The sequence below is a fragment of the Pipistrellus kuhlii genome, unplaced genomic scaffold (genome assembly GCF_014108245.1).
Source record: "Pipistrellus kuhlii isolate mPipKuh1 unplaced genomic scaffold, mPipKuh1.p scaffold_m20_p_9, whole genome shotgun sequence".
Lineage (NCBI taxonomy): Eukaryota > Metazoa > Chordata > Mammalia > Chiroptera > Vespertilionidae > Pipistrellus > Pipistrellus kuhlii.
Window position 1 is genome coordinate 41,320,112 of NW_023425595.1, and position 27,805 is coordinate 41,347,916.

The 27,805-nt window shown below is 38.0% G+C and overlaps 1 protein-coding gene across 17 annotated transcripts in view; it reads right to left on the minus strand.

Annotated features, from left to right (window-relative positions):
• Positions 1-27,805, minus strand: part of DLG2 (discs large MAGUK scaffold protein 2) — a 1,831,272-nt gene that overhangs the window by 641,544 nt on the left and 1,161,923 nt on the right. Inside the window, exon 1 of one of the 17 annotated variants that reach the window (XM_036427317.2) lies at positions 13,642-13,782. The exons of 14 other annotated variants lie outside the window; for them this stretch is intronic. In XM_036427317.2, coding sequence (XP_036283210.1) covers positions 13,642-13,746 — 105 coding nt within the window. In that variant the 5' untranslated portion in view covers positions 13,747-13,782. Of the gene's footprint in view, positions 1-13,641; positions 13,783-27,805 lie in introns of those variants that run through there. 2 more of the 17 variants (XM_036427315.2, XM_036427319.2) reach the window with 2 other exon arrangements.

Sequence of the window (27,805 nt, forward strand, 5' to 3'; positions counted from 1 at the left end):
ATGAAATATTAAGCATTTATTGGATGATTATTTTTTATAGGATGCTGAAGATGCACCAATACAGTTAATTCTCAAAATGTTCTAAGAAAAATATTGTTTCCCTTTCTTTTTCAGGAGAAAAAATAAAGGGTGGGGAGGGTCAAAGTGGCTTAGTCACTTGTCCAAGGTCACAGGTACCACAAACAGGTCTCAAATCCCTATCTTTCTAGCCCCAAGTCCCATGCTGGTAACCACACACATCTTCCTGATACCCTGAAAATAAAGTTATTTTATGCCCTAAAAGTTATTAGTTTCCTTTTCACAGGCTGAAGAGAGATTTCTCACTATACTGATTCAGATTCAATTTCCCAATTCTCAGAGGATCTTTAGGTCCCTTAATCTCTTGCAAACCACCACTTGAAAAAATGGGACAATGCTATTTTCCAGTTAACCTATTTCTCAAGAACTTAGCTAAAAAAAAAAAAATAAAAAAAATAGTACATATGAAGTGAAAGAGAGATACTCTATAAAGGCGAGGCTATTTTATTTATTGCTGTGGCCATATTTTGCTTTCCTGGAATTTTTTCTTTTCATATTGTCTCCACAAGACCAGCCAGGTAGTTGTAGTTCAATCTAGTGTAGCTCTGAGTCATTGCCAAGGGGTTCTGGCCTTTCACCTGGCTTGCCCTTACCCTGCAGTGAAATAGGGCACCCATGTCACAGACGAGGAAACTAAGGCAATAACAGATGAATGGGTGTATGAACAGTGTGAGTGTCTGAGGCTTGGCTAGCCAAGGCTTACCTGCAGACTAATGGTTATGGCAAGGTGTCTCAAGGAAGCAATTTTGGAGGAAGCTATAACCTTGGTCCCTCTCCCTAGCACCTAACAAAATGCAAGGATGATTACCTACCTAGCTTACCACCAGATTAGCTCAGAAAATATGAAGAAAGAATGGTAGATTCAAGTTTGGCTTGAATTTGATTCAACTCTGCTTACCTGAACTCACTTAACAATAAATATAACATTCTCCTCACTTGACAGAAAACTGAAGTACACAGATGTTAAGTATCTTGCTCAAGGTTACCTAGGTGGTAATAGCAAGGTCAAATGTCAAACCTATCAGTCTGATTCCAAAGGTAATTTTTAACAACTGCAAAGAGGTTGCTTCTGCTCTCTATTAAGATTTTATAAATACCCAGAAGTCTGCTCTAGTCAACACAAATTATTTCACTGATCTTTGAAAACCTGCCACTAGTATTTCTTCCTTTCAGATTCAAGTGTTAACACATTTGCTTGAGACTCCTTAAAATACAGGATAGTGTAATATTTTTCTGAAAATGGATGCTATCTTGAGGACCTCAGTGAGTCTGAGTTGAGCACCTTTTTATCCCCAGTGTAGAAAAGATGGAGTGGTCTGAAGAATGAGGTACAGAAACTGTAGACCCAGAACCAAATAGCTTTCTTTACCTTAAATGTTTTCTCTAGAATCAATCCCACTTGAAACAAGAGATAAAAATTGCTTGAACTGTTGGTTTATAAAGACTTTTGAGACTCTGTCCTGTACTCTCTCCACATACCTCTTTGCACTTAATATAAAAGGCTGAAATAAAGGCTTACCTAACTACAGGTCATCGAACCTAAATTGATAATTATATTAGAGTGACTACCAATAATATGCTTTATAATTTATAAATTGTGCCCATACACATTAGATCATTTAATTCTCAGGGAGAAGAAAGAGATTTAGCATTGTCTAGCTAGTGTTGTTCAGTGGTTGAGCATTGACTCATGAACCATGAGTTCACAGTTGGATTCCCAATCAGGGGACATGCTCTGGTTTCAGGCTCAATCCCTCATAGGGGCATGCAGGAGGCAGCCAATTAACGATTTTTTTCTCACCATTGATGGTTCTATCTCTCTCTCCCTGACTCCCTGAAAAAACAAAAGTAAAAACATTTTAAAAAAAGAGAGAAAACTAGCACTGAGTGAATAAGTACCCACAGTGTGCAAAAGATATGGTAAGCTTTAACCTGTGTTTTCTTGTTTTCTCCTCACAGAACCCCAGAGAGACCTTGTCTATAGATAAGTAAACATAGGTTCAAAGGGATTCAGTGTATTTCAGCTAGAAAGAAGCAGAGCTGGGATTCAAATCAAGATTTGCCTATTCTAAATTCTTTGTGTTTCTCCATTATTCCACATGATGCCATAAATCCCATTATTCACATGGAGCTTTTACTAACTTAACTGCTTTAATTGTGCAAGTGCTCTCTGAAGAGTACATGAAAAAGGGAGTCATTAGCTCACGTCTTAGATGTGCCCCATGCCACAATAACCACACCTACTTAACTCACTGATTCACTCCATGTGGTGCTATTCCTGAAAGATCCATGTGGTTACCATCTGTTCCTTTTTGCTAAGCAATTTGGTAAGAGCTATTATCTTAGAAGTACAGTTGTGTTTTCCAGACATAGGTACCAGAATTCTGAACAAGCTGTCAATAGCCTGGTTCATCAGACTAAGGTGGGTCCTATTTATTCTGTAGCACATGGACCAGGGCTTTGCACACAGTGAGTGATCAATTAAAGATTCCTATTTAGTTTCCTTCCCTCTTCCCCTTTTCTTCCATCAGGCCAGAGCTGTCACTACTCACAGCATACACTTTACATGTCTATCATAAATTCACTGTTTACATTTCTTCCTTCTCTCATATCCTGAATCAATCAAGGTTCTCTCTCCTGTCTACCTAACCAAATTCTATCCATTCTTCAATGACAACCTCAAGTCTAAACACTCCATAAAAATTTCTTTTATCCTCACTGCAAGTCTCAATCTATCTATCCTACCCTTCCAATTTCAAAGTATTATTCTTTATCCTACTTAAGTTTACAATGAATTATGAATATTAAAGGACATTTGTTATGTGAAAGCACCAAGCCTTGACATTCTTCATGAGCATTTCCTTCTGTTCTTACACATGTTGATGACTAAGTGATTCATGTATGGTATTTGTATCTTCTTAGTGAAAATGTGATTGTTTTGAGGGTAGACTCCTCATTTTATATCACTTCTTCACCAGCTACTCCCATCTATACTACTAACTGTGTTGGGCATACAATATAATCAAAAAATATTTGCTATTGGGTTTTTAAATCTATGGAATGAAAGCCATAGCAACAAGAAATAGGATACATGAGAAAACATGATTCAACAGAGCAGTCAAATGGGTAGGAAAGGGGTAATTTCATAATGCCCCTCTGGTGACTCGCTCTTGTAACACACTGCCTGGTTTTGTTGATGTGTTGGCACTGGAGCACTGCATACCATGTATTTCTAAACCACATCATGTAAATTAAGAAAAGTTGTAAGCAGGAAAACTCCATGCCTACTGTATGCTGGTCCTTTATGCTCCCTTGTTTCTAATCCTCATTACAAGCCTATGAATTACATGCTATAATTATGCCCATTATACATATAAGTAAAATGAGGCATGAACCTGTAATACAAAGTGCCCAAGGTCACTAAAAACTAGTGAGGAAAGGCTCAATCTTTTAAACAATAAATCCATATTTTTGTTGTAACACCATCCTGTGTGAAGTAAGGGAGGTAGCTGCAATTGGTTCCCTGCACTAACCTACTCTCCTAATGTATAGTTCAGAAGTTGAAGAGGTGGGAGGAAGTATATGATTTGGTGGGAGTCTAAGGACTCAATGATCATGAAAAGAAGCAAAATGTTATCCAAAGCATTTTTCAAACATTTCAGATGAATGTGAAGACGTATCACCACACATCCCAAATTATCCTAATGATTTATGTGGGTTTTTTTAAAAAAATTTATTCCATAACCACCTATTTTTAACATAAAAAATATTTGGTTCTTTATAATGGAGTCAACCTGACATCTCAAGTAGTTACTGCATGGCTATTAAAATTCAGGCAGTCCATCTCCCTGGAAGTAACCACAATCCAATTGAAAAATTGTGTCCCTAAGATAAAGATGGCCAGACTTGAAATCAGGAAATCTCCAGCAAATTCAGTAACAGAGTGAAATGGATGACCTCTAATAATCTGTGTCTCACCCAATATCTGGTTTCACTCCTAAAATTTTCTCTGCTGGGAATTATTAGAAAGAAAGCAGAGACACTATACAATTCTTCCTTCTGAAAAGCAGTAATCTCTGCTTTCATCACTCAGATACAGAAAATTAGAAGACATGATGTTAAGAAAGGCCTGAACATACTAGACAAAAGTAAAAAAACAATCAAACACAGCACAATGGCATATAAAGTGGCTTCTTATTAATTGGCTAAAGGATGAGGCTCCATGTCTGAGAAAAGGTACCTAAAAATCCATGTGTGAGCCACTTGTTCTATGTTTATAGAATATATTTTGTTTTGCTTATGAATCAGTTAATTTTATGGACCTGACACCATGTGATTAGTGGCAAAAATTATCTTCTTTATTCAGGAGTCAAAAAGATGTGAGGTGACACAGAAAATTATCATTAAGCTCTTCCTTCTATCTTGCCTTTCTCTGTGTTCCATAAATCTTATCTCCAGAAAGAAATTTCTAAGCTCTAAATTCTTAGAAAGAAATTTCTAACGTTTAATAGTTTTAAGTTATTCCCTCTACCAACCACAATTCAATATCAAATTATACACTCTAAGCTTAAAACATAACAGGCCAAGTCATGGAAAGTATCTTTAAACACTTGATATCTAAAATGGCTCCTTTGTATGAGAGGAAATGCGAGGAAGGGAGAACAAGAAGATGTGTCATTTTAGTTTATTTTTTAACTATTAGTAATCTAGAATGTGCTCACAGCAATGTTGGGCCTGGAAGATGTTTCAAGACCGGCCTTGAAAAGATAGCACATTGGCAAGGTTGCAGAAAGAACAGAGTAAACAAGATTTTAGTTCAATTTCCCCTATTTTAAATTCTGATAACATTCCTATCTATTCTACCCATTTTGCTTCAAATTTAACGTTCTATTTGGAATTATTTTCAATGAGAAAATAAATGGAGAAAGAAAAAAAAATAAAAAAAGGAGGAGAGAATGGGGACTAGAAAATTAGAGATTGGGCAGCTACTACTAGCATTTGCTGGTGCCAAGGAGTATATTCTGCAGATGTGTTTGTATGTTGTCACTGACGAGGCAAGACACTCTTTGTTCTACAGCCAAGAGCTTACAGAGTTCTGGGTCCAAAATGCCAGCTAGTTCCTAGCTCCTCAGCAGTTCTAGCTTCCTAGAGTGGCAGTGTGTATGTTTCTTGGTTTCTCAGTTTTCCAATGGCTTTCTTACCCTCAGTTATTCCACAAAGCAAGGGTCCTGCTTGCCAATTTGCCTCCAATGGGATCTCTGATAATGCTGCAAATGTGTTTCAGAGTAAGGAGAGAAGAATATTATCTGTTGCTGTGGGCTGGAGGAGAGAGAGGAAAATAGTAAAAGAAGAATGAAAGGAAGAGAAAGAAGGCAGAAGGGGGTTGTTTCCTGGTGCATGGGGACTCTTCACAAGTTGGTGAACAAAATGATGGACCCAGGTGGACTCAACTCTGTTCTCTCAGACATTTTGTCCATTGGAATTACAAGCTACAACATTGGAACCTTTATTTGTTTTATAAAGGATTTTCTGAACCAACTGGAAAGGAGATGATTATAATGTTTGCAACCTTACATCTCAGAACGCTTCATTGTCTTCACTCAACAAAAACATTTGTATGTTATGCTTTTATGTTATAGGATGAGCACCTCTTAGCCCTGCACTTGGAGTCAGCAGATGAGGCTTCTAGGGTTGGCTTGTCCCTTAATAGAATTTGGTTAGATCACTTAACTCTTTATTATTTCTATGGTTATATACAACAATCAATAAGAACGGAATGATTCCTAACTCTAATACTAACCTAATTTTAAATATAATGAAAACAGTGATAGAAAGAGGTTAAGATCTGGGTCACCTGATTGGGTTTAAGACATGGATATATGATGATCTTAGCCAATTAATGCAACTCTCTGAAACTTCCTGTTCATGTATAAATGGAGATTATAAATTTTTATTTAATCAACCTCATGTGCTTCTTTGATAAGCAAATAAGGTCATATAAAAAAACACTATTTAAATGCCCATCAGCAGATGAGTGGATTGAAAAACCATGGTACATCTACACAATGGAATACTATGCTGCTGTAAAAAGGAAAGAACTCCTACCATTTACAACAGCATGGATGGAGCTGGAGAGCATTCTGATAAGTGAAATAAGTCAGTCAGAGAAAGATAAATATCACATAATTTCACTCATTTGTGGATTATAATGAACAATATAAACTGATGAACAAAAATAGATCCAGAGACAGAGAAACATCAATCAGACCGTCAAACCTCAGAGGGAAGGTAGGGGAGGATGGGGTAAGGGTGAGAGATCAACCAAAAGATCTGTATGCATGCATATAAGCATACCAATAGACAAAGACACCAGGGGGGTGAGGGCATGAACAGGTTTGGGGTGGGGGAGGGCAATAAGAGGATAAGGACACATATGTCATACTTTATCAACAAAGAAAAAAACAATACTATGCAATAATACTAAAAATTAGGAAAATTAATAATGGCAGCCCTTAATGGGTACTTTCTTTAGTTAACCATTGTTCTAAGGCAGTGATTGGCAAACCATCACTTGCAAGCCACATGTGGCTTTTTGACCCCTTGAGTGTGGCTCTTCCAAAAAAGATCAGGGCCTGGGTGAGTGTATTTGTAGAAGTGGAATTAGAAGAAATTAAAAAATTTGACTCTCAAAAGAAATTTCAATTGTTGTACTATTGATGTTTGGCTCTGTTGACTAGTTTGCCAATCATTGTTCTAAGGGTCTAATTCACATTAGCTTTTATTTTTTTAAAATCTTTATTCTTAAAAGTATTAAATATGTCCCCTTTCCAACTCCTCTCCCCTCACCATTGATCTCTTCTAGCCTGTTCCCACCCCTACACCAGGCCTTCCCCACCCTATTGTCTGTGTCCTTGGGTTATGCATATATGCATACAAGTTCTTTGGTTGATTTTCTTGAACCCACCCATCAACCCCAAACTGTCTTTGGAGGTTTAACAATCTGTTCCATGCTTCTATGTCTCTGGATCTATTTTGTTCATCAGTTCATTTTGTTTATTAGATTCTACATATGAGTGAGCTCATGTGATACCTATTTTTCTCTGACTGGTAGCTTTTTAAAACTGCAAACAAGCCGAGACCGGTTTGGCTCAAGCCGAGACCAGTTTGGCTCAATGGATAGAGCATCGGCTTGGGGACTGAAGGGTCCCGGGTTCGATTCTGGTCAAGGGCATGTGCTTTGGTTGCGGGCATATCCCCAGTAGGGGGTGTGCAAGAGGCAGCTGATCGATGACTCTCTCTCATCAATGTTTCTAACTCTCTATCTCTCTCCCTTCCTCTCTGTACAAAATCAATAAAATATATTAAAAAAACACACAAAACTGCAAACAACCCTAGAAATAATTGTGCAATATATAATGTCACAGAGGATAGAATTGAGAAGTTCAGCAATTTTCCCAAGATGGCAAGTGGTAGAGCAAGGATTCAGATTCACACTTTTCAGGTAATCAAAACTGTGATTCAGAGCAAAAGTGCGCTAAATTGAGATTCTAATCTTACTAGATTATATGTTACTATTTAACCACTTCTGATCCTGGCCACTTCCACTCTTTGAGTTCAATTTATTTTTTATAAATAACATAAGGATATTAGAACCTGCCATGCTACCTGGCAAAGTTGCAATGACAAATAATCTAGTTGACACTGTGTGAAGATTGCAACAGGATAGATTCGTATCAGGAAGGCAGGTAGCAGTAGTGGTTATCTCAGCCATAGCAGCAACAGTAAGAACATTTGTACAGTGTTATTTTAACTCTACACAAGATAAAAATTGGTAACTCCATTATCTTTAGGCATCTTTCTGCTCAATGGAAACATCAACATAAAGCTTAAAAAGATATAGCATATCTAGTATTAGCTCATTAAAGATTTTAGAGTTTGATATGTGTGTGTTTTGATTTTGCTTTGCTACATGGAGGAATACTGTTATTGTAAACTCTGAAGAACTGTCTATTTTTCTATTTTGTAATAAAATGTTTTGGGCCCTACTTTTGTAATTTCCGGAGTAGATGAGAAAAAAAATGGGAGTGACAGAGAATGGGCTTTACTCTGTTGTACAGTAACATATATCTGTGCTAGTATCCCACTTTGATGAGTCAACACAAACATTTTACAATGAGCAATACTGGAATGAAGAGAAAGCATCCTGCACCTGGCGTCAATTTCTCACAGATTCCAGATGCCTTTGCACAGGAATCACAAGACCAGCAGTCAAAGAAAATGCAAACTGCATACAGAGGGAGATAAAACAACAAGCTCTTGCCTTTTGTTCAAAAACAAAAGTAACAATTTCATCCCATTTTACCAGAAATCTGCATATGTTCATGTAGTTCCAGGCTGTTGCAATTATCCAGGTCACTTCTGGTGTAGTTATTTTTCCCCCATTAGGTTGAACATCTCTATAGATCATGTCATCTTTATTCCTTTACCAATAGAAATTCCATTAATAGCCTACTTCATATTCTTTGATAGAAAACTGACTGAAAACTGGGGTATTACTAGACAGAAATGCAAAGGGAGGCCAAGAGGAATGAAATACAGAAATGAATCCAACATGATTGAGGATGATGAGTCAAGTAATATTTAGAATCCAGAAAGGACAAACACACTTGGAACACCATGAACTAGAACTGAATCTCATCACTGAGCAAATTCTATTTAGAGCTGACCTAAGCTTACAATGGTTCAAAACTCGACATCTAGGGACTGGAGGCAGGATCTGTGGAAGTGATGCTGTTGCTGAGAAGACAGGTTTCAAGGATGTATTTGACACAGGAAGAATTATTTCTTCACTTTCTCATTTCTCCTAAGTTCTTACATTTTAAGTATAATACTAAGCAGCCCATACATATTTATTTAGAAAACGTGATATTTAAGGTATTATACTTGTGATGCAGAAAGTAGGAAGACAAAGTGCATCATTTTGCCATAACCGAAAAGTACAATGTCATGTGCAAATAAAAGAACCCTTCTAAATGCTTACATGTAATACAAAGCAGAGAAATATCACATGAGAGAATGGGACAAAGGACCATGGTGGGTGTGAAGGCAAGTGAAATTAGGGCCAGAAGGCCCTAAACAAGGTATCTGACTCCACTGAACCTCTAAAATGAAGATAATAACATTGGGACCATTTCCTATTGGTATTGGGATAGTTAAATAAGAATGTATAGATTCAAGTAGTATGTATGTTCCCTACTCTTTTTAAAAAAAAAAAATGTTATTTATCTCAGAGAGGAAGGGAGAGGGAAAGATAGAAATAGCAATAATGAGCCAAGACCGGTTTGGCTCAATGGATAGAGCGTCGGCTTGGGGACTGAAAGGTCCGGGTTCGATTCCAGTCAAGGGCATGTACCTTGGTTGCGGGCATATCCCCAGTAGGGGGTGTGCAAGAGGCAGCTGATCGATGTCTATCTCTCATCGATGTTTCTAACTCTCTATCTCTCTCCCTTCCTCTCTGTACAAAATCAATAAAATATATTTTAAAAAAAAAAGAAAGAAAAAAGAAATAGCAATAATGAGAGAGAATCATTGATTGGCTGCCTCCTGCAGGCCCCACACTGGGGATCAAGCCCACAACCCAGGCATGTGCCCTGACAAGGAATTGAACCATGACCTCCTGGTTCATAGGTTGATGGTCAACCACTGAGCCATGCTGGCTGGATAGGTTCCCTACTTTTACTCTTCTTCATGAAGTGTTAATCAGGGTTGAAATAATGAAGGAGAAGGCAAATCATCCAGTTATGAGGTGTGATGAAGTCCTTTGAAAGGGCAGAGGATAAAACTTCACCTTGAACCCCCAGTGGGCCCAGGCAATCTGCTCACTTAAGGCATGTAGCACTCTGTATCTGGTGTTGGAGTGGTTTATGCATTCATTTGAACATTTCTGTGGCAGAATTCCAGATATGCTTCTTCAGGGGTTCTCCTGACTTAGTCACTGCATCTCTCCCAATGTATAGCAAGATCCATGACATTCACAGTAGACCAAATCCAAACATGATGACTAGTAGTATAAGGAAAATCAACTTTGTACATTACAGCAAGAGATAATGGGGTACCATTGGGCAAGGGGTAATGCAGTCTCTCTTTCAAATGGTGTCACAAAGAAATTAAAGTGCACCTTCAGATCTTTATTCTGTGCCTAGTACCATGCCTGGGATGTAGCAGGGATTCAATAAAATGCTAGTGAAATAAATGGAAACACAGTCCAGTCTTTTTGAAAAGAACTAATTACAGAACTGTTCTTCTTAACATATCAACTCATGCAATAAAATACCAAAAAACATCTGATTTGCCCAATAGTCAAAGATATTGTGTAGAAAAATGCTCTTATATCTCCAATGATGGGTCTAATTTACAGAACTTCATGACAGCTATTTTTTTTTTTTAACATTCTTTCCCTCAATAAATATTTAGGAGCTTGTGTTGGTTGGCACTTATGCTAAGTATATGAGAAATTCTGTGTTGCTGTCTTATACTCAGAGATACTTGGTTAAATAGACCAACCTATTTGAGATCCAAATTGGATCTCCACTTCATCACTATAGGGGCACAATACATTATATGAAATCAAATATTGAAACTTTGAAGGACTTCATACTTTGGCTTCCTTCTTTCTACAGACCACTTTGGGCAGTTCACTATCCAGATAGGAGCTGCTTTAAATTCCCTCTCACCAAGTTGACATGTAGGCTATATGGGGATTGTATCACAACTCAGAATTTAAGTTCAATTTGTCAGTAGTCTCTAGCAATGTAATGCTGAGAAACCATTTGTGATCTGTAGCTTATGGTGTGTGGGAGAAATTGTCCCAGTGTTTCCCAAACTTTTGACATATGTGTACCCCTTCTATAATTTTCGTAACGCTGAGTACCCCTCGTACTCACCAGAACGTAGAATTAGGCGCAGCTAAGCACGGTGCAGTGCATATTCCCACCAAACTGCGGTGCAACATGTACCCCCATCAAACTCTTCCCAGACCCCTGGGGGTACGCATACCACACTTTGGAAAACACTGTGTGAGATCATCAAGGGGGAACTGCATTCTAATGTTATGTTAGGAATACACACTCATAGGAGATATGTTGACAATATTTATCTACTTGTGTAGCTTTCAGGTCAATTTTCCTAAGATTAGCTACATCAACGTGTGTCTGTACTTTCTACACATAATTCATTTACAAGTATTTTAAAAGAGAAGTAGGTTTATTTTAAAGAAGAAAGTTGATTGAGTCAATATAATTTGTCATTTCCATATTATGCTTAAGACAGTACGGTAACAGTATGTACTTTTAGGACTTATTTGGATATCCTAAATAAGAGTATTATTAGACAAAAATGCCATGTATCCATGTATTTGTATGTGTGTGTAACTATGTGTGTCTATGAAATAAATACATATCACTGAGTTAAAAAGTGCATAACAGAATAAATGGGGACCATTTCTGAGATCTAAATTATATAATAGATTCAGACAAATAAATGAACTGAGGCTCAATTTAAACTGGATTATCCTCAATTGGTAGTGATATTTTTAATAGTGACTATGTTTTCTAAAATCACTCTTCAAAATTTATTATATCATGATATCTTTAATGTAAGACTTGGAAGCAATTTGAAAATATTAGAGAGATTGAAAATTTTAAAAATGTTTTTTGAAAAAGATTTAGAGCAGTCAAAATGAAGCAAATGTGAATAAAACTTGAATATGTCTTTATGCATGTGTTCCATAGGGGGAATTGAGAACAGATAATAAAATGGATGAGAGAGTAGCCCATGGACTATAGGAATTGAATCCAAGGCTATTTTTCCCATCAAGGTCTAATCCCTGCATTAACGCATTTTTCCTCCCATCATCACCCCATGCAATGCTCCAGTAGAGGTTTATTGTTTTCTCTAGATGGAACTAAATAGAAATAATTTTATGAGGTTAGTATAGATAGAGCTAGTGATGAAAACTTCCCTGTGATTCTTGGAAATACTGGAGTTAAAGACTCTCATCAGTTGATTTCATTCATTCCTCACATCTTTTTGGTGCCACGCACAGTGCTAGACACTGGGAATAAATGAGTTCTACATTCAATAAATTTAAGATAGGAAAACAAGAACCAAACAAATATATGTTAGTTCCTTTCACTAACTTTCCTTTTCTTCTTCAGTCCAAAAAGTTACTATATAACTACAGAGAAGAGAGAACATTTGCAATAAGTTTGTTAAGTGATAAATCAAAGGTACACACAAAGGACAGACAAGAGAGAAAATTAACTATGCCTGGACAGAGAAAGTTCTGTGATGGAGGAGATATTTGAGTTTCACAAGATGAATCATACTCTCCTTGATAAAAAAAAAAGGAAGAAGAGTTTGAAAAATAGAGGAGAAGCAACTTATACACATGAGAGTCCAGTTCAATGTAGAATCAATATAATGTAATCTGATTTAGAGAGCTTTTCACCATTAATTTTTCAAAGTCCTTTCAAAAATTATATGTTTAACAGCTTTAATAATCAAGATCAATGTACAAAGATCCAACTATAAAATAGTATTCAATGAGAACTTTAAATGTAGCACAGTCTTTGAACTATTTATGTGATTCTAAATTACAGGAAAAAATATGTCATCTAACTTGTCATTTGAAAACAACTTCAACTTTAAAGATTTATTCTAACTATTGTCAGAAACATATCTCTTCAGTTTCTGTGTCAGACGTAATGTTTTTCTTAAGGGATTCTACATAATTTTTATCAGAGATTAATTTTTAATAGTTTTTCTTATACCTTTTAGATTTTCTTAATCCTCTAAAATAGATCTAATTGAAAAAAATTAATATCCTTTTTTCAATTCCCATTTACCTCATCTAAACCTATCAAATAAACCCAGTTGGATAACTATAAACACAAACATTATTTCTGCAATATAAAATGTAACAACTCTGACTTATTAATTCACTTTATGTATCCATACACTTCTTTCCATCATTGTTACAAATCTTTATGTAGTGCTGCACTACTTAGGAACAATCATAGTTTTTAAGAGAGGGATTATGGTGGATTTTTATCTGGATAAGCAAAGAACTGAAATGTAAGAACTAACTTTTGCCTTCTTGATCTACCTGCAAAATAGTCAAATCATTCTAAATAGTTTTGAAGGAGCCAACCAGGAAATATACACTGAAAGCTGTTTTAAATTTAAATTTTAATGTGAGAAATATCAGTCTTATGCTTTTTTTAAAAAATACATGTTACAATTAGGAACTACTATCTTCAGTGGAATGAATTTGCTTGACCACTTTTTATTGATCTATTTCACTGATCAATGTTATGCCATATTAAGAATTCAGATTTCATACAGAGTAAAACAACAACATATATTCAGCCCAAACAAGAACCACAGAAAAGATACCACATCTTTAAGTGCATAGACTACATGTCATTTATCTCTAGCTATAAAAGAAGAAGGAAAAAAAAAAATTAAATCCCTAGGAAAATGAAAAGAAAAACATTTTCTTACCGGAATGAATGCGTGTTGCATAGCTTGCTCACATTGTTTTAAGGAAGCAATAGTATCCCACAAAAGCTGATAATTTTCAGCCCGGGAAGCACTTGGCCGTTGCATGGTGAAAGCAGTGACACTCAAACTGAGCTCAAAGAACCCGATTGAAGACGGAAAAAACCCTGCAGATCTGTTACATAAACTTCTTAATTAGATCTGCTACACAAACTGCTATCTTAAGACTTAAAAAAAAAAAGTTAATCAGAACATTTCTTTTGGGGGCTAACTGGGCATGACTTGAACAGAGACAGATGTTTTCATTGGGAAGGATTTGTGTTCCCACACTTGTGAAAAGCAATCCCATCAGCATTTTCCTGTCTTTACATGGGTCTGGCAAAACTGCACATACCATAAGTGTGTGGGGGGAGAGAAGTGGGAGGGAGAGAGATCTGAAAAAAAAAAATATTTCCACCAGAAGATTTGGGTGGCAGGTCACGGAGGTAGCATTTGAGTAGCTTGTGCAAAGTAGTAAAATTGAAGGCAGTGTGTTACATGCACACATATAGGTACGTAAGCAGGTGTCTATGCTTGTGTGCTGTGTGAGAAACACAATTATATACATGCATTCTGACAGTGTCATTGAATATGGCCAACTTTCCACTCAGTTTAGTTAAGATCTAGATGTGATACATTTTTCAGCTACAGAGTGTTACTGCTTTTATTAACTACCATGTTTCCCGGAAAATAAGACATCCTCCAAAAATAAGACCTAGCGCATAGAAAGATAAGACATCCCCTGAAAATAAGACCTAGCACAACTTTGGGAGTAAAAATTAATATAAGACACTGTCTTATTTTCGGGGAAACAGGGTATTAACGACAAAGTTTTCACACAGGAGTATCTCTAAAGACTAGCCAGAAGGCTCATGAGTATAAAATGCAGTCCATTATTTATCTTAAAACTTATAAGAAATTAGAAGACCTTTCTGGTTTCTTATGTATTAGACAAGAGTAATTTTATTTTTTGTTCTAGGTAGAATTTACACAAATAATGCCAGGAGAAATGAGCATTTAAATATTCTTGGGGCCGAGGAGTGGCCTGAACATAATTAAAATATTTTAATTTAAAAAAATGCCTTGAATATTTTAACAATAAAAACCTAGTAAACACAGTTAATACATTCAGAACAACAGAATATAGCATCATATTTTGAGTGTTCCTTCACCTAAATTAGAAGACCACAAAGTGAGGTGAGGTTCAACTACCTCCTACAATCTCTATGGGACTTTTGGGGTAGGGGTAATGTAGTTTTATAAGATACAGAGCACTTGGAAGTTCCAAAGGAATCTACACTCTCAGGGTTAGTCAAATAGACGGCAATGAATATATTCATTCAAGCACTTCTAGAGGAAAGGGCTAAACTGAGAGCAATACACAGCATAGTGAATAAATTGTGCTTTTAATTGACCTAGAAAATCCAAGGAGTATAAAACAAGGTACGGACTGTAGAAAACAGTTTGATAACATAAATGAAGATTTTTTGCTGTGTTATTTTTAGAAGAGCTGCATGATTTGGGTTACCTAGTTTTTCTACCTCTGTACCGTGGTGATGGTGGATTAGTTCCTACTAATGACCATTTTGGTGTGAAAGTCTCAGAGGCTGATACCAGGAAATTTTCCCTCTCATCACAATTACTTTCTACTTTTAATCTAAAGAGTTGCAAGTAGAATTGATATTTCAAAATTTCTACCTGGGCTAATGGATAAGGAGATTGTTTTTCCTTATTATTTCATGAGTACATACCAGAAGGCTATTGCCATTAGACAGTTTGTTTTTCAGTATCACTTCAATGAATCTTTTCTTTTTCTCATTCATGGTGTTCTATTCAGATCACACCCACAGTTACTCCTCTGCCTTCATTCCTGCTCTTACACTTGCCCATCTGCCCCAGCTTCATGCTTCTTTTTCATGTACTGTCAACCAGCCAGTTCACAACTTCCAGAAAATATTCCTTCACTGGTAAATGTGCTGTATTTCTTAGCACAACAGGAAAATAAAAAGTTGTTTTCTAAGTTATCCTCCACAATTCTAGCCAATGCTTTTTAAAAATTATTTGAGCAAATGCTCATCAGTATTCTAGACCCCAACCTCTGGGTCTTCTGTCATGTCTTCGTCTTCTTCTACCTTTAATTCATTAGGTCCTATTAGTATGATTTAAACAGCATCTCCTAAAAGATCATCCTTTCCTTATCCTTGAGAAAGGGATAGAGAATCCAGTCTCTGCATGTAGAAACTCTACCTAAAAATTGCCTTTGAGCCTTGGCTTTCTCCCTCTCCCTCTCCCTCTCCCTCTCCCTCTCCCTCTCCCTCTCCCTCTCCCTCTCCCTCTCCCTCTCCCTCTCCCTCTCCCTCTCCCTCTCTCTCTCTCCCCTTCTCAAAAATGAACAAAAACTTATCATTGGGTGAGGATGAAAACAAATTGCCCTTGAAATCATGTATGCATTCATTTATTCACTTATCCCAATACCTATCAAGCATCTCCCATGTGCTATACTATTTGATTGTACTAGGAGTAAATGGATATATTAGATGTTGATTCTGTCTTTAAGATGTTTAAAGTCTAATAGAAGAGATGATACTTGGACATGTACACTAATAAAAGAGAAACATGCAAATTCACCATCAGTCTACTACACCCATAAGCCATGTCCACCAGCCAATTAGGAGCGACTATGCAAATTAAACCAACCAAGATGGCTGCTGGCCACAGAGCAAGCAGGAAGCTTGGGTTTCCTTGGTGATGAAGGAAGCCAAACTTTCTGGCAGACCCTGGCCTCCACTAAAGGCTACAAAGTTTCAATTATAGAAGATAAATAAATCCCAGGTATCAGGGCCTCTACTTGGGTTATTGAGGGGAAGAGGGGGAGGGGATCAGGCATGGCTGATTTGCAAACCACCACAGGCCCCTCACCAGACCACCCCACACCTCAAAGGAACCCCTACCCTGATCTGGGACACCCTTCAGGGCAAACCAGCCAGCCCTCACCCATGCACCAGGCCTCTATCCTATCTAATAAAAGAGTAATAGGCAAATTGACCATCACTCTAACACACAAGATGGCTGCCCCTATATGGTCAAAGATCCTGCCCCCATGTGCACACAAGATGGCCTCCACAAGATAACCAGCAGGGGCAGGCAGTTGGGAGGGACCAGGCCTACAAGGGAGGACAGCTGGTGGTGATCAAGTCTGCAGGGGAGGGTAGTTAGGGGTGACCAGGCTGGCAGAGGAGGGACGTTGGGGGTTACTGGGCCTATAGGGAAGGGAAGTTTGGAGGGGACCCAGGCCTGCAGAGAAGAGCAGTTGGGAAGGACTAGGCCTGAATAGAAGGGCAGTTAGGGGCAATCAGGCTGGCAGGAGAGCAGTTAGGCATCAATCAGGCTGACAGGGAAATGGTTAGGGGGTGATCAGGTTAGCATGCAGAAGCATGTAGGGGCAATCAGGAAGGCAGGCAGGCGAGCTGTTGGGAGCCAGCAGTCCTGGACTGTGAGAGGGATGTCCAGATTGGAGAGGGTGAAAGCTGGGCTGAGGGACACATACAGCCGTGCACAAATTTTGTGCATTGGGCATATAGTCTATAATAATATGCTAATTAGACTGGACAACCGATGACCTTCTGGATGTCATTCTGGACGTCCTTCTGGATGAAGCTGTGGAGGCAGAGGACAAAGCAGTGGCAGTTAGGGGTGATCAGGCAGGCAGGAGAGTGGTTAAGGGTGATAAGGCAGCAGACAGGTGAGCAATTTGGGAAAATCAAACAATCAGGCAGGCAGGTGAGTTGTTAGGGCAATCAGGCAGGCAGATAAGTTGTTATGGGCAATCAGGCAGGCAGGTGAGTTGTTAGGGACAATGAGGCAGGCAGGAATCACCGTGGGATTGGGCCTAACCCAGCATTCAGACAACCCCCAAGGGAACCTGGATTGCAAGAGGGTGGAGACCAGGCTGAGGGACTCCCTCATCCCACCTAGTGCATGAAATTCGTGCACTGGCCTCTAGCCAATAATAAAAAAGCATGTTAAGAAAGGGTAAGTTCTTTAAAAGAGTTGGTATAGACTCAAAACAATAAAAAAGAAAAAAAAAATACCCACATTGAGAAATGAGGGCAGCCTCATGGAAGATTTTGTACTTGGTTAGTGCTTGAAGTGTGGGTTAAATTTGGACATGCATAGGCAGGTAGGGGACATTCCTGAGGAAAGAAAGATAGGCCATAGGCACAGTGTAGGAAAGTAGAGATCACTACGAGTTGGTTTGGAAGGAACACAAGAGCAAGAAAACTTGCTACGCAGGTGCCAAGACTATCCTTGAGTAAAATGTAACTGCCTATTCTTAGTGCTAACACAGATTTAGCTTTAACCAATTTGTTGAACATTGATGTGCCTAAATTCAGCGAAACTATTCTTAAAATAAACCTTATGAGGTGGAAAATTCCATATATGTATCCCTACTTTTTAAAATAGGTACACTTAATATGCTTTTGTAGGTTTTAGGTGGCTTAATCATTTAGGTCGCATTGCTTAAATAATTATATAGTTCTTATTAAGTATATATGGTTATACTCATGCCCAATTACTTTATAAGTTCTAACATCTATTACCTTCACAATGTACAGTCCACAATGAATCTCATCTGATCAAATATTTAACTTACTTCACTTTGGCTCAGTGTTTAACATACCATTAAATATGCATTTGTCCTGCGCACAAAGTACATTGTTCATATTTTCTTCTCCTTAGCACAATGCCTGATATGTAATGGCTCCTATTTTTCTATTTAACACTCAGTCACTAGGCTATAAGTCTGCCATGTATAATAATATTGCCATGGTCTACATTAGATACAAGCTTCAGAATGTATAAAAGTAGTAATGCCAGGCCAAGACACATCTGCCTTTGAATGTGTTCTGCAGGTAACTGGTTTAAATATAACTTCCTTATAATTGTACTTCCAGTAGAAATGGAGTAACAGCACTTAGACTGACACTCCTATCTGAAACAAACAAAAAACTGAACAAAATACATGCATTTCAAAGAGCAGTAAACTCTGGAAAGTCCCTATGATTACTCCATTTTCCACCTTGAATGTCCAGGCACATTGCCAGAAGGGGAATCCAGCTGGACCCCCGTGAACTTGCTGAATTGAAGAGATAGAGTTGGTTTCCTGGAGAGACCAATGCAACAAGGAGAAATAGAAAATTTCATAGTTACAGTTATAGAAAATAGGAAAAATAAGTGAAATGAATAGCTAGTTCCTTGAGATTATCATTGGAGTTGATAACCCTCTAGCAAGACTGAGGAAAAAAAGAAGAAATACATAGGAGGAAATCTTTGTGATGTTTGATACAACAAAAACACACTACCACAAAAGAACAAACTGGACATAAAACAACACAGGATGCTGAATAATATATCGGGTCTAGTAATAATTAATGTTGTTTTTAAACATTCGTTTAAAATCTTGCTTGGCGTTGACTTGTATTGACATAACCTTCAAACACGTGGTATCTACAGAACGTGTGAAGTGCAATTAACAAGTTTTGCTTGAAAAAGTTTGTGTTTGGTTTGGTTTTTGTTGCAAAACTAGGGCTAAGAAGATGGCGGATGAAGAGCATATTCGGCACTGCATGCTTTACGAGTTCCAATTAGGAAGAAAAGCAAGTGAGGCTGCAAAAAACATCTGTAGTGCTCTTGGTCAAGATGCAGTTAGCGCCAGAAAATGCCAGCGTTGGTTTGAGAAATTTCGCGAGGGAAATTTTTTGTTAGATGACAAGAGTGGTCGAGGCCGTGTGTCCAATTTTGATCAAGAAGCTCTTCAAGCTCTTTTGGTGCAAAATCCTCAAATTACCCAACAAGAGCTTGCAACAACTTTAAATTGTTCACAAAAAATAATTTCCAATCAATTGCGTGCACTTGGCAAAGTCCAAAAGTTTGGAAAATGGGTTCCTCATGAGTTGACCGACAACAACCATAATCAAAGAGTCACAATTTGCAGTTCGCTCCTCTCTTGTCAAAACCGTTTGCCGTTTTTAGAGCAAATTGTTACCGGAGATGAAAAATGGGTGCTGTATGTTATTTTGAAAAGGCAGCCTCAATGGTTGGACAAAAATGAGGCTCCGCAGCCCACGCCAAAACCTGACTTGCATGCGAAAAAAGTGATGTTGTGTGTTTGGTGGAATTTTAAAGGAATTCTTCATTATGAACTTTTACCATCTAACCAAACCATTACAAGTGCAGTGTATAGTGCCCAATTGGAAAGGTTAGCCCAAGCTTTAAGAGAAAAAGAACCCGCGCTGATTAATCGGCAGGGCGTAATTCTTCACCACGATAACGCACGACCGCATACTGCAAGAATCACTGCTGAAAAACTGCGCCAGTTGGAATGGGAAGTTCTCCCTCAACCTGCATATTCTCCTGATATTGCTCCTTCTGATTACCATTTGTTTCGTTCTTTGCAAAACTTACTTCTTGGAAAAAAATTTAATAATGAAGAATGCCTCAAAAATGCATTGACCGAATTTTTTGCATCAAAATCACAAGAATTTTACAACAGAGGGATTAAAATGCTTCCTGAGCGTTGGGCACAAGTAGTAGAAAACAACGGCAACTATATTGTTGATTAAATTTTGTTGTATTGTTTAAATAAATTTGATTTAAAAAAGTATTAGAAAACGACATTAATTATTACTAGACCTAATACTATACATTCTCAAAGTTACAATTTTCTGTTCTTTTAAAACACTAAGAGAATAAAAAGCCATAGAATGAAAGCAAAAATTTGAAACCATGTATTTAATTTAGGACTTATTTCTAAAATATATATGAAGAACTCTCAAAATTCAGCAATAAGGAAAAAAAGTAATCCCATTAGAAATAAGCAAAACATTTTAACAGATACTTCACCAATGAGATGATGACAAACATCCTGATTTATTAAGTAATTAAAACTAAAATCAAAAGATACTGCTATTAGAATGGCTAATATGAAAAAAAAAAAAAAAAAGATTGACATACCAAGAGTTAATGAAGATGGGGAAGATGGGAACTCCCATACATTGCTGGTGGGAATATAAATGGTACAATCTCCTTAAAAACAGTTCATTCACTTCTTAAAGAGTGAAACAAACAACTATAATGTGATATTGCCACTCTTATCCTTAATGTTTACCCTAAAGCAGTGTTTCCCAAAGTGTGGTACGCCTACCCCCAGGGGTATGGGAAGAGTTTGGTGGGGGTACGAGTTGCACCAGAGTTTGGTGGGGATATGCACTGCACAGTGCTTAGCTGTGCCTAATTCTACCTTCTCATGAGTATGAGGGGTACTCAGCATCACGAAAATTATAGAAGGGGTACACATATGTCAAAAGTTTGGAAAACCCTGCGGCCTAGAGAAATGAACAAAAATGTCCATTCAAAGATTTGTACACAAGATTTATGTGTAATATCAATTTGGAATACTATCAACAAGTGAGCAGGTCAACAAATTGTGATAGATTCATACAGAGGAATACTTTCAGCACTAAAAAGAATGAACTATTGATATAACACATGGATGAATCTCAAAACAATCGTGCTGGGTGAAGACAGGCAGAAAGAGTAGACACTGTGTGACCCCAGTTATAGAATATTTTAGAAAATGTAAAATAACCTATAGTGACAGAAAGGAGAACCTAGGAATGGGGAAAGAAGGGTAAGGGAAAGGGTTGCTAGGAGGGATTACAAAAGGACATGCAGAAACTTTTGAGGGAGATGAGTATATTCATTATTTTGAATGAATGACTTTATATGTTAAAAATTATCACATGTATATCTTAAACATCTGTGGTTCATTGAATATTAATTATATCTCATTGAAACTTTTCAAAATATATATTTATTGATTTCAGAGAAGGGAGAGGAAGAGAGAAAAAGAAACATCAATGATGGCTTCTGCATGCCCCCTACTGGGGATCAAGCCCCGCAAACCAGGCATGTGCCCACATCTGGAATCCAACAGTGACCTGGTTCAGAGGTCCATGCTCAATCACTGAGCTACACCAGCCAGGCATAAAACTTATTAAAAAATAGTTTAAAAGTTTTTAGCAAAGCTATCGAGAAGTCTCATTCTCCTGGGTTTTATCCAAATGACAAGCCCTGTCCTCATTTAATGCTATAATCTTGTAGTTCAATCCACCTCCCAGAGGTGGGGAGAGGATTAGAAAGCACTGACTTTCAAGTAGGAAGGAAAGCAAAGGAAATGGATGAATTTAGCCACAGGAAAGGGCCAGGATTTCATATCCAGGGGTTTTTACAGTTAGTTATGATTCTTGACCCCTAGTCATTTGCTTTGAAAAGCTTCAATTACTCATCTATAAAATGAAGAGATTAGACTTAACCATCTTTCATGTCTTTCAGAACTATAGTTCAGTGATCTATGACTATAATTTAATCCTCAATAAACCCATTTTCCTCTCAAAGTGAACACCTACAGGCAAAGCATTAAATTGAGCAAAATTTAATTTTGCTAAGATAATTATGAATTATGTCATATATGGTGGTAAAATTTCTTTGAGAAGCACAAATTGGTAGTTATAGAATAGTCTTAGGGATATAAAGTACAGCATAGGGAATATAGTCAATAATATTTCAATAACAATGTATTATATGATGCCAGATGGGTACAAGATTTAATGGAATGACCACTTAGTAAGTTATATAATGCCTAATCACTGGGTTGTATACCTGGAACTAATATAATATTGTATGTCAACTGTAACTAAACAATAAAAAATGATTTAAAGTAAAAAAAAGTGAAAAGGAGAGATAGTAAACTCTCTTGAGGATAGGGTCCGCCATCTTAGAATATCTGGCTTCCCTACTGCATTTAAAATGCAGAGCCTTCATCACTGTAACAGTGACATTATAGTTGGCATTAAATTTATAAGGATAATAATCTACTCTTTTACTTAATAAATAAAAAAACACTTTCCCATGCAGTACACCTCTCACCCCCATGAAAGTAGGATTACAATTTGCAGATAGAGGAAGAGGTCCACAGAGGCTAATGGAACTTGCTTCACCTCTTACTAGGCATGTGACAGTAGACAAGCACTTTAGTTTCTCTTTGCTTCAGTTTATCTATAAAATGGAGATTATAACAATGCTTCTCTCACAGTATTGTTGAAGATTAAATGTGAATTAATATTTGCAAAACATTAGAGTGGAGCCTGACACATAATCAGCACCATTATTAGTGTTTATGACATTATTCTATTTAATTTTACTTTATTCATATAACCAATAAGAATTACATAACAGAGTAAAAATTAATATCTAAGATAAATTTATATCTTCCAATTCTTGACCCAACATATACTTGACAAGTGATCAGTAAATATTGAGGTAATTTCAGATCCACCCTTCCTGACTACCCCCACACCCTAGTCTAGGGGTGTCGAACTCAATCAGAGAAGGGGCCAAAATCTAAAATCCAGCCTAAATCATGGGCCGAATGGTTTACTGAACAGTCATAAACTGTCATTGTGATGGAAACGCAGCGGAGTGCAGTGATGACAGCGCGGTGCGGGCCACATTGCAAGGCCTGGCGGGACGGATTTGGCCCGCGGGCCTTGTGTTTGACACATGTGCCCTAGTCTAAGTATGTATCCATCCTAACGTTCTTTTTTTGAACCCTGTTTGTTTCCTTCATAGTTGTCATCTTAGTTTCTTTTTTCTTTTTTTTTTAAATATATTTTATTGATTTTGTACAGAGAGGAAGGGAGAGAGACAGAGAGTTAGAAACATCGATGAGAGAGAGTCATTGATCAGCTGCCTCTTGCACACCCCCTACTGGGGATATGCTTGCAACCAAGTTACATGTCCTTGACCGGAATCGAACCCTGGACCCTTCAGTCCCCAAACCGACGCTCTATCCACTGAGCCAAACCAGTCCCAGCATCATCTTAGTTTTAAATATCTTTATTTATCTCTTTTTTATTGCTGGTTTCTCCCACAAAACTATAGTTTCAGGAAGAAAAGCAAATGTACAGTTAGCACCAACACAGTGCCTGAAGAAACATCGACTCTTTCAGTGCTTGCTTGAAGTTACAATTTTATCTAAAACAGATAAAAGTTTATTGAAACTTCAAAAACACATGTTAGCATATTCACCAGGTTATTCTGTATTTTTAAAGATCTATAGTGAATTTGTACATATTCCTTATTTTCCAAAACTCATGTCTCACACATGTTCTCCTAGTTAAGAGAGACAATACTATGAGACAAGACTCACATGTGTGCACAGGGTGCAAAGGTTAATGATCCTTTCTTGTAGGCAGTAGTTGAGAGGACATAAATGACCTGTAGTATACCAAAACTCATGCAATAGAGAATTGTTATTTATAGTCAATGAAGCAGTCAGTCACACTGTTTAAGAGACATGAGTCCTTGTAGCAGCCTAGTCCATTCACTCTGTGGAATCTTTGGAATCATAAATCCATTACTATAAGGATGAGAAAGCAAGTGGTCAGAGAGAAGCTGACTGAAGTAGGCAGCACGCAGGGTTCTGTTTGAATATAGTTCTACTGAACTCTAGATCACAGCATGTGAAACCTGAGGCCAGAGTTAAAGCTAATTTGAATAGAACTATGAGCAGATCACTGTCTGTCTTCCTCATGTTCTTCCTCCTCAAGGGACCTCAGCCCTTCTCCTCTGAGCTCTCCTGACAGCAGGAGGCCACATGAACTCATTCATAGGACAGTAGTAAGAACTTATTATATATCTTCCCCACATGCTTTCTTGATTCTTTGTGATGGCAGATGTGATTCTTATTTATCTGTGTATCCCCAGAACTTAGCATATTACCTAGCATATAATGAGAGAACCAAAGGTTTGTTAAATAAATGAATGATGTGGAAAGTATGGTGCTTGTCAGTTGATAATAGAAATTTCTTGTTTTTGTAGAGCATGTTTTGGCTAACGGAGCACTTTCACAACAAGGAATTCTCTTTATTTTTCACTGTCTCTGTGTTTGCTCATTTCAATATTAATATATCAATGGCTCCCTCATTTCTATTCTTTACCCAGATTTCTCTTCTGAATTGTATATCCTGCTGCCTACTGGTCATTTCCACTCAGACTTTTCAGAGACATCTCAGACTTGTCACCTTCAAAATCAGAGTTCTTATCCTCTTTCCCAGGCCTCAAATGTGCTTCTCTTTCATTTCCTTAGGTAAACCCCAGCTCCTTCCACTCAGGTGCTCCAGCCACATGCCTTCATCTCAGGAAGCCCAAATATCCACGTCATCATGATCCTCTGGGCCAGGCTGTTCTAACCCTGCCTGTCTCCAATGTCATCTTGTGCCATCTCTCCCCTCTCTGTGCCCTAGCCTCACAGGCCTGCTCCCAATACGTAGGATATGATGAAGCTCCCTCTCATGCTGGTACCTATGCAAATGCTCGTTACTCTGCCTCAAATCTTCTCCCACCTCTTCTCCAAAATTGTCTCCTACTTATCCTTTGAATCTGAGTTCACTGTGCATTGTATGTAGGAGGCTTAGCAGCATGCTGTCCTCTACTCACTAGATGCCAGTAGTGTTCCCTCTCTACAGTGGTGGCAACCAAATAGATCCCTAGACATTGTCAAATGAACCCTGTGGGGAAGAAGGGGCACACAATTAAATTCAGTTAAGAACCACGACCTTGATCAGGATGTTCTGTCATAGTTTTTCCTAGAAAAAGCTATGTGATTTTTAGATTCTTGTGGAACTTCCTGTTTTACTACCCATTATGGATAGAGAAGAGTTGTTTATCATTGTATGCTGTATATACATAGTGTCTAGCATGAGGTAGGTGCTTAATAAATATTTGACCTCTCATCCTCAGTGGGATTAGGGTGTTTGTGAAAGCTTCTGATTAATTTATTATATTGAATATAGAGCTTGAACGTACCCAGTCTTCCTCCCATAGGAGTCCTCAGAATGGGGGTCTGCTCTGGGCACCCGCCCCCCCCCCCCTTTCCTAAGCCCCAGATTTCAGCACATGATCACATATTTAGAGACTTTTTGCCTGTTTCAGTATCTTGGGTGACAGCTGGCCAAGTTTGGCCATTTTGGCAGTAGTCGCTCAGGAGGAAAGCATTAAGAGAAAAAGATGTCCACAGCTACGAGGGGTGAAAGGCCATTCATGCCCAGGCTAGAGCTGCCTCGTCAGCCCAAGGTAGAGCCACAGCTTTCTGGCCGGCTCAGGCTCAGCTGCCAGGGTCCTGCTCCTGCTGCTGACTCCATTGTCTCTTCTCTGCTTGGCAGCAGAGGGAAGCAACCTCCCACCTACTCCTGTCCTCTGTCCCCACAGGCATGGGCGCTGCACAATAGTCAATTGTGACAAAAGTTTTTATTTTCCTAAATACCAACAAAACAGTTTTACTAAAGTTACAATTTTAAAAAATCAGCTGGGCCTCAAACCACCCCAGTGTTCTGTCAGGTGTATCTGGGTCTCTGCCATCTCTCATGCGCTGCTTACATTTCTCCCAGGACTTGGAGGTGGGTGAAGGCCTGAGGTATATGGAAGCCAAGAGAGCCCAAGGTGCAGTCCTGGACTCCTTGAATGCTGTGTATAAAAGCCTCTATCTTTGTCTCCCAACTTCCCTCTTGCTTTCCTCAGATTTGTTATCTGGGGGGGGTTGATTATCCAGAGGAAATTAAATGTTTTATATCAAATTAAATTACAATAAATATTGCCAAATACAAAAAAAATAATAATAAATGAATTAAATTAGTTATTGCAAAATCATATGGAGCATGTTTAGCCAGAATTGGTGCTCCCATTTCTAAATGAAAGTAACAGAGATGCTGAATGGTTAAATGACAAGCACACAAATGACACTATTAATACATGGTAAATCTAGATAGGACTTGAACCTAGTCCTATCACCCTCTCTTCTTCTTATCGACATATATAATTTTACTTCCATTACTATTGTTTTATCCTTCTCATATTACTTTATCTTCTTCCCTTCCAAGCTTCTCATTGCATCCATGCAACAGTAATAGGCACTTAGGTCTATCACAAGGTTTAAGATGCTCAGGGTCTCATGGTAGTTTCCAATGATGCATCACTGTGATACTTTGGAAAAGTCACAGCATGTTAAATATAGGAGGGAGGTGGTTAGGGCTTCTCTTGTTGTGATAGGACTGTCAGAGGAGAAAAAAATCAATAGCTCTTCTGAGTGAATTTGCTTTGATCGCACTCTTAGCAATGTGGATCTAGCGAAAAGCAATCACATGCCAGGTTAAGATAATCTGATCTTAATGAAGGCATCACGGAATTGTTAACCAACACATGAAAGAACTTCTAAGGATATTTGATAAAAATTATCTTTTATTACCATGCTGCTTGAATATAGCCAAGCAGAAAAATTTCAATTGGAAATAGAAATTCCTTTAAATGGCATGCCTAATGAACTTCTATTCTTCAAGGTTTTGGAACACAAGATCTATACAGCACAGTTACTCAATTGTTGTTGTTTTTCCAAACAAATATATTTTCATGACCTAAGTACCTTCATAGCCAATAACAAAGTGCTGAGTGAAGGCAGAGCATGCTTTTAAGAGGTAAACTTGACACAGCGGTGTCTGGTGCTGCAGCCATGGAGGGGAGCCATGTTGGTGGGCTCTGTGATGCAAGTTTCTCCTTATTTCGCAGCAAGGGGCTGGGGACTGAAGTACCTTTTCCTCTGCGAGGAACACTTATGATTTCCCATCTCTACACAGGGACAGAGAGAATAGTTATAAGATTTAGAGTCAGATTTTCTATGCTAGAACACTACCTAGACTGATTTTTAATGTCTGAATCTGCACTCTAGACCTCCGTTTCATCATCTGTAAAATGGGCTTGATATATTTTTTTAAATGTATTTTATTATTTTTTTTACAGAGGGGAAGAGAGAGAGAGAGACAGAGAGAGTTAGAAACATTGATCAACTGCCTCCTGCACACCCCCTACTGGGGATGTATCCGCAACCAATATACAAGCCCTTGACTGGAATCGAACCTGTGACCCTTGACGCTATATCCACTGAGCCAAACCAGTTTTGGCTGGGGTTGATATTAATATTTATGTCATATAGTTGTTGTGAGGATTAAGTGAGTCA